Source organism: Prosopis cineraria, unplaced genomic scaffold (assembly GCF_029017545.1).
Source record: "Prosopis cineraria cultivar Desert tree isolate PC_DT_omini unplaced genomic scaffold, ASM2901754v1 PC6, whole genome shotgun sequence".
Taxonomy (NCBI): domain Eukaryota; kingdom Viridiplantae; phylum Streptophyta; class Magnoliopsida; order Fabales; family Fabaceae; genus Prosopis; species Prosopis cineraria.
Genome location: NW_026555337.1, coordinates 7,562,134 through 7,568,925, shown reverse-complemented (window position 1 = coordinate 7,568,925; position 6,792 = coordinate 7,562,134). Strand labels below are relative to the sequence as shown.

At 37.3% G+C, this 6,792-nt stretch overlaps 1 protein-coding gene across 1 annotated transcript; it reads left to right on the top strand.

The window, feature by feature from the left end:
- Positions 1-360: 360 nt before the first annotated feature.
- On the top strand, positions 361-2,646 carry LOC129312602 (indole-3-acetic acid-amido synthetase GH3.6-like). Its single transcript, XM_054955267.1, has 3 exons — positions 361-775; positions 876-1,777; positions 1,855-2,646. The coding sequence occupies exons 1-3, from the start codon at positions 462-464 to the stop codon at positions 2,445-2,447; spliced, it is 1,809 nt and encodes a 602-aa protein (XP_054811242.1). The 5' UTR covers positions 361-461; the 3' UTR covers positions 2,448-2,646.
- The last annotated feature ends 4,146 nt before the right edge of the window (positions 2,647-6,792 follow it).

Below are 6,792 nucleotides of genomic sequence, written 5' to 3'. Positions count from 1 at the left end.
GCTAAAAGTATTAAATTAATTTTCTTTTAATTATGAGAGTTTTTTTGTTTTGTGAAATCTAATAATTTATTATTAATTATAATTTTTAAGGGTTAATATATATAAAATATTAAACTATAAGGGCTTAATCAAAATTAAATTATAAAAATTTAATTTAAAATTAAGTAAAATTATGATCACCTACGCATGTATTTTTTTAAAAATGTGATATAATATGTCAGCACATTTCCAATCGTGCCCTCCATTAATATCTCTATTCACCTCTTTGTCCTTTTCCCCCCGAGTAAACCCAGCTTGACATGTGTGACCCTCTCTATATAAACCACTCTCTCTTCGTCCTCTTTCCCACACGCCGAATAACCCAACGCAAACATACCCTTCCCTGCTCCCCCGCATCTCTCCGACCATTACTTGCTTGCTCTCTCTCCTTACAATTTCCGTGTTAGAATCAGAAACCCACCATGCCTGAAGCTCCAAAACAGTCCACAGGCTCCAACCTTGAAGAGAGCAACAAGAAGACTCTTGAGTTCATCGAGGACGTCACCTCCAACGCCGACCAAGTCCAGGGGAATGTCCTTTCCGAAATCCTGTCCCGTAATGCCAACGTGGAGTATTTGCAGAGATACGGCCTCAATGGCGCCACCGACAGCGACACCTTCAAGAAGCGCCTCCCCGTCATCTCCTACGAGGACCTCGAACCCGACATTACCCGTATCGCCAATGGCGACAACTCCCCAATCCTCTGTTCCAAACCCATCTCCGAGTTCCTCACCAGGTCCCCTCTCAAAATCCTCACTGTGAATTCCCCTGTTTTCACAGTATTAAAATCTTGCTCCTCAAGGTTTTTGCGTCTCTGTTTTTCTTTGATTTTGCAGTTCTGGAACTTCCGGCGGAGAGAGGAAGTTGATGCCGACGATCGAGGAAGAGCTGGGAAGAAGGTCGTTGCTGTACAGTTTGTTGATGCCGGTGATGAGCCAGTTCGTTCCGGGGTTAGAGAAAGGGAAAGGAATGTACTTTCTATTCATAAAATCGGAAGCGAAAACCCCAGGAGGACTGGTGGCTCGTCCCGTGTTAACCAGCTACTACAAAAGCTCTTACTTTAAGAACAGACCCTACGATCCTTACACCAACTATACGAGCCCCAACGAGACGGTGCTCTGTTCTGATTCTTACCAGAGCATGTATTCGCAGTTGCTGTGCGGGCTTTGCCAGCACGACGACGTCGTTCGGGTCGGGGCCGTTTTCGCCTCAGGCTTCATTCGCGCCATCCGGTTCCTCGAGAAACACTGGGCCCTTCTCGCTAATGACATCCGCACAGGGACCTTGAACTCGCAAATCACTGACACATCGGTGCGAGACTGTGTCATGAAGATCCTCAAACCCGACCCGGGCTTGGCGGACTTCATCGAGTCCGAGTGCAGCAAGAGCTCGTGGCAGGGGATTATAACCAGTCTGTGGCCTAACACCAAGTATGTGGATGTTATTGTTACAGGGACAATGTCACAGTACATTCCCACGTTGGACTACTACAGCAACGGCCTCCCTCTTGTCTGTACCATGTACGCTTCCAGCGAGTGTTACTTCGGAGTCAACCTCAAGCCTCTCTGTAAACCCAGCGAAGTCTCTTACACTCTTATCCCCAACATGTGTTACTTTGAATTCCTCCCTGTAAATCGCAGCAATGGCGCCCTCAACGACAAAGAACAGCAAGAATTGGTCGAGCTCGTCGATGTTAAGGTCGGTCAAGAATACGAGCTCGTCGTCACCACGTACGCTGGTAAGATTTCCGTCCTCTTTCTGGTTGATTAATTTATACATTGTTAGAATGTCTAAACATGAGTGTTTTGCGAGCAGGGCTGTATAGGTACAGGGTGGGGGACATTCTGAGGGTGTCGGGGTTCAAGAACAAGGCGCCGCAATTCAACTTCGTATGTCGGAAAAACGTGGTGCTGAGCATAGATTCGGACAAGACGGACGAGGTGGAGCTGCAGAACGCGATGAAGAACGCGGTGACGCATCTGGTGCCATTCGACGCGGCGGTTTCAGAGTACACGAGCTACGCCGACACGTCGACGATCCCGGGGCACTACGTGCTGTACTGGGAGCTTACCCTGAACAGGTCAACTCCGATTCCGCCGTCGGTGTACGAGGACTGCTGCCTGACGGTGGAGGAATCGCTGAACAGCGTGTACCGACAAGGGAGGGTGTCGGACAAGTCGATCGGACCGTTGGAGATAAAGATCGTGGAACAGGGGACGTTCGATAAGCTTATGGATTATGCAATTAGCTTGGGAGCTTCGATAAATCAGTACAAGACGCCGAGGTGTGTGAAGTTCAAGCCTGTGGTGGAGCTTTTGGATTCGAGAGTCGTGAGTTGTTATTTCAGTCCAAAGTGTCCCAAGTGGGTTCCGGGACACAAGCAATGGATCAACCTGAACAATAACTGAGGATGATTGCGTTCATTAATTAATTAATGTTGTGGGTCTTTTTAGGGAATTATTAATCAATCACTTTTTATTTTTATTTTTAGGGTAATTTTATGTTGAAGGACTCCATTTTTACGTTTGGCGTATTTTTAATTAGCTCCACCACTACCACCACTCCTGTAAAAAGCAATTTCAAACAAGCTTTCTTCTTCTTCTTTCTTATGATGAATCATGCTGTTAGGTAAGGTTTGGTTGGAATTAGAGTTTTGACTCTATCTGGGAATTTGCCTATTCAAGTATCGTGGACTTGTTTCCAATTACACATGCTTTTAATCTACCGCTAATCTCAGCCTGAGGTGGTCAAATTGGGAAAAAGGAAGAAGAAGAAGAAGAAAAGTAATCGAAAGAAACGTACCACTTCAAGAACCTTTTTCCCCCCAATTGCAAACAAAATACCTATTGATGTTAAATGTCAAGTTATAGAGGAAAAAGAGAAGATACGTACGTGTGAATTAAAAAATGCATATTTGTTATGCATCTGTTGTCAGTTAAGAAATATTACGAGCTAAGCTAATGAACAGTGAGCGGGTGTGAGATTTGCCTGCTAAAGAGGGTTCTTTGGTAAACAAATATTGCAACTTGATTGATTAAGACTTGTCCGATACTATTTTTATAATCAGCTTAGTGGGAAAGGAGGTAAAAAAAAAAGGGTAGGAAGGAAGGTGAAAGAGGCTTGTTAGCAAGAGCGTGTTGTCTCAATCTCTGTCTGTGTCTTTTAACAAAATAGCAGTGTGCGTCGGATTCTCCCACCAGGTCGAGAAACTTGAACAAAACCCACCGGTGGAGCCTTGCGAGGAAGAAGGCTTGTGCTAGAGAGTTAGTGGTTGTGGCAGACTGTACCTACAGAGGAACCAAGGAATCAGAGCGGGCAGGAAATTTGCAGAGAGAGAATGAAAATAATGCCAAAAAAAGTTGACCTAATTAATAAAAATTTAAAATATAACTCACAAAATTATAAAATCAAATTTTATCGGTTAATATAAAAATTTTATTAATAAACAATATATAAATATTTTTGTAAATATTTTTTGATCTTAAAAATATGCCTTGCTCTTTAATAAATTATTGAGACCCAACTCATTTAAGTTTTTTATAATCATAAAGAAAGAATGTGAATGATAAAGTGCTCATTTGAACATATCTATAAGGTAAAGAAAATTTTTATTTTGATCACGTTTATCAAGTGCTCTTAATGATTATTACATTTATTTTTATTTTTTTGTCCTTATTAAATGCTGGAAAGTGAAGTATTTTATTTTTAAAGTATGTATATTTAATAAAAGTAAATTAAAAACTGGTTAAACTTTTAAATAAAGTTAAAAAATTTAATATTAAAATTAAAAATAACTCATAAATAAAGTGAAACAAATAATTAAATGGAATGGAGCGAGGCAGATAAAGCGGAATCAGGCAATATCACTCTCCCTCCTTCCCTGTTTGCCAATGCTCTGCAAACGAACAAGCAACAAAAAAACAAAAGCTGTTTCTCTTCTCTTTTTCTTCTCATGTGTAATCAAAATCTTTTGATAATTATATTTTATAAAAATACGTTGATAATGTGCCGGAGTTTTCTTTGAAAAAACCCAAGGGCATTCCAATATTTGATGTTAGATTTAATTCTATCATGCGATAAAAAATTGGTAAGGGAAAAAAAACTAAAAAGACATCCCAAACTTACCAGGCATGGCACTATTGATGATAATAATGCTAGCTTAGGATGCCTGTGAATTTGCATGGTTTGATGGGAATTCATAAGTACATAAACATACCAATGAATTTCGGGTACAACTGGGCAAACCCGACACTCAGACTAAGACGAAAGTTACTATCTTGATATTGGCCAACCCGCATTAATTTATTAATATTCATGATTCAATCAATTTCAACTAAGCCAAATGCATTTAGATTTAACGAATTAAAAAAAACAAAAAGAAAAGAAAAGTTAATTTTTTATATGTCAGAAGTCATTTAAAAAGTTGATTGCAATAATATGATACTCTTATACATGCCTGATGTCAATGAGGCAGATAAATCCATATATGTATGACATGAAATGAAAGCATTAATCAGGAGGTTAGGGTTTAGTGTCAGCATAAAATTGGGTGCTTGTTCCTTTTAATATTCATTTTTGTCTTACTGAATATATTTAATTGGTGTAATCATCTCCCCTAATTCTTGATTCAACCTTTTTCCTAACTCTTTGTTTGCCCATTTTCAGCGTCAAATTAAAACTCCTATGTCATGATATTTCTCCTACTTGGAATTGGAATTGTTCTTTCACACATGATGTGCGTGAACGTATATATATTTTCATTATTCTGCCTAATTATATCATAAGACCAGAGATTAATTAAGGAGAACCACAGTTACAAGTTACCAACAATAATTAGTAGTTACAAAAAAATTTACATTCAAATCCAATAATATATCAACTTGGAAATGTTTTAAGAATTAAAATGAAATTTATCGAATTTTTATTTTTTTCACTGTACAGAAACCAAGTTGTAGATGAGGAAAAAAAAAAAACTAATCCAGATGCAGGAGGAGACAATTCCACGTAAGTGTAAGATCGCCCTGTCTGTGGGGCCCACTTCCCATGCAGTCACGGTTCTCTATGAGCGTAGAATCCGGCACTAAAGCTACTGGATTGGCCATCGACCCTCCCCATTGGTGGGGACCACCCCAACACCGCTTGCCACGTCTCCGGTACACCGTTGACCTACGGTACACGATTCCTCTCTTTCTCATCCTCAAGCTAAAAGGGAGAAAGGGAGAAAGTGGGAGTCTGGGCCCCTACTCAAGGACTAGCCAATCACAGCCCAGAAAACCACGTGGTTATGTCATCTCGGATTTCTGCTGCACGCGAGTGATCCGATCCAGTTGATACGGGTCTTCGTGCTTTTGGTGGGGTGATCACCTGCTTTTGGCAGCGTGGAAGACAAATGTACCATCTAATAAACAGTGGCCATATGACAATGGAGCACGGGTTTTTCTCAGCAGTTGTCTTATTTGGCAGATGAATTACCGCGAAAGAAGAGTTATTGCGTGGGGCTTAGCCGTATCTGATCATAATTCTTTCCTTATCCATTTTCGCTCAAATCGGCTGAAAGTGGATGTTTCTTTTTCCTAAAGAAGAAAAGACAGAATTTTCAGCTGATTTGATGTTTCAGATAAATAGAATTCTTTTTAAATTCTTTGCTAGTCGCAATGTACTCCTTGCGCTTTAAAATATAAACATTTTTTTAATTAATTTTAATTTAAAATATAAATCATTTAATATAGTTTTTTATTTTATTCTTTATATTTTTAATTTAAGTATTTGGGTAAATGCATCACTCACTCACTATACCTTTTCATGTATAATTTTTAATATTTTTTATTAATAAAATATTAAATGAAGAGTATTTTTTAAAATTTTTATTTTAAAAAAATAATGTTATAAAATATATAAGTTTTATTAATATGTTAGATTTTATCTAAAAGTACCTCATGATTTAAAATGGTGAGAGTACTTGCAAAATAAAACATGTATTATTTCTGTTTACAATTTAACACTAATATTAATTGATAATTAATAATCTATGCACTGGCACAAGATTATAATGCTATGTTATTTTTTTTAATTAAAGTAAACACATGAAGATTGTTTTTTATTTGTTCCCGTGTTGATTTTAAGCATAAAAATAAATAATTGGAATGAAGAGGAGCCGGAGAGCTTATGAATCAACTCATATCATAAAAAATTTGAAATTATAGTCTAAAATTTAACCCTCCCCAGTCACCAAGTGAAAAGGTACTGTTCGTACAAATTTTCTATGCTTGAGAGCAATGGCGGAATTAGGTGTAGAGTGAGGGTAGGCATGTTTCCTCCCTCTTCTCATATGTTTCCAAGATTTCGCATTGCTGATGAGCACACAAGGATAATCCTAGCTTTCATTTTGTTTTAAAATAATCTCTATCCTTAATTTTAAATTAATTTTTTAATATTTTAAATATTTTATTTATGAAAATAAAAATTATAAAAATTTTTAATATTAAATTTGGATTGCTCTCAATGCTCATTACATGATGAGTACTATTATAAACATCACTTTTGACATGATATGGGTAATCTAGATTGAAATTTTTATTTTATATTAATCAAAATAAAAATGCATAAAAAATTGAATTTTTAATAAATATTTTGATAATCAATTTTATTAGTTTAGATTTAATCTGAGTAATCTAATTTAATGTTAATTTTTTATATCTTTTATAAATTAACTGTTCAGTTATATTCTAGACAATCCAAATATAATTTGGACAG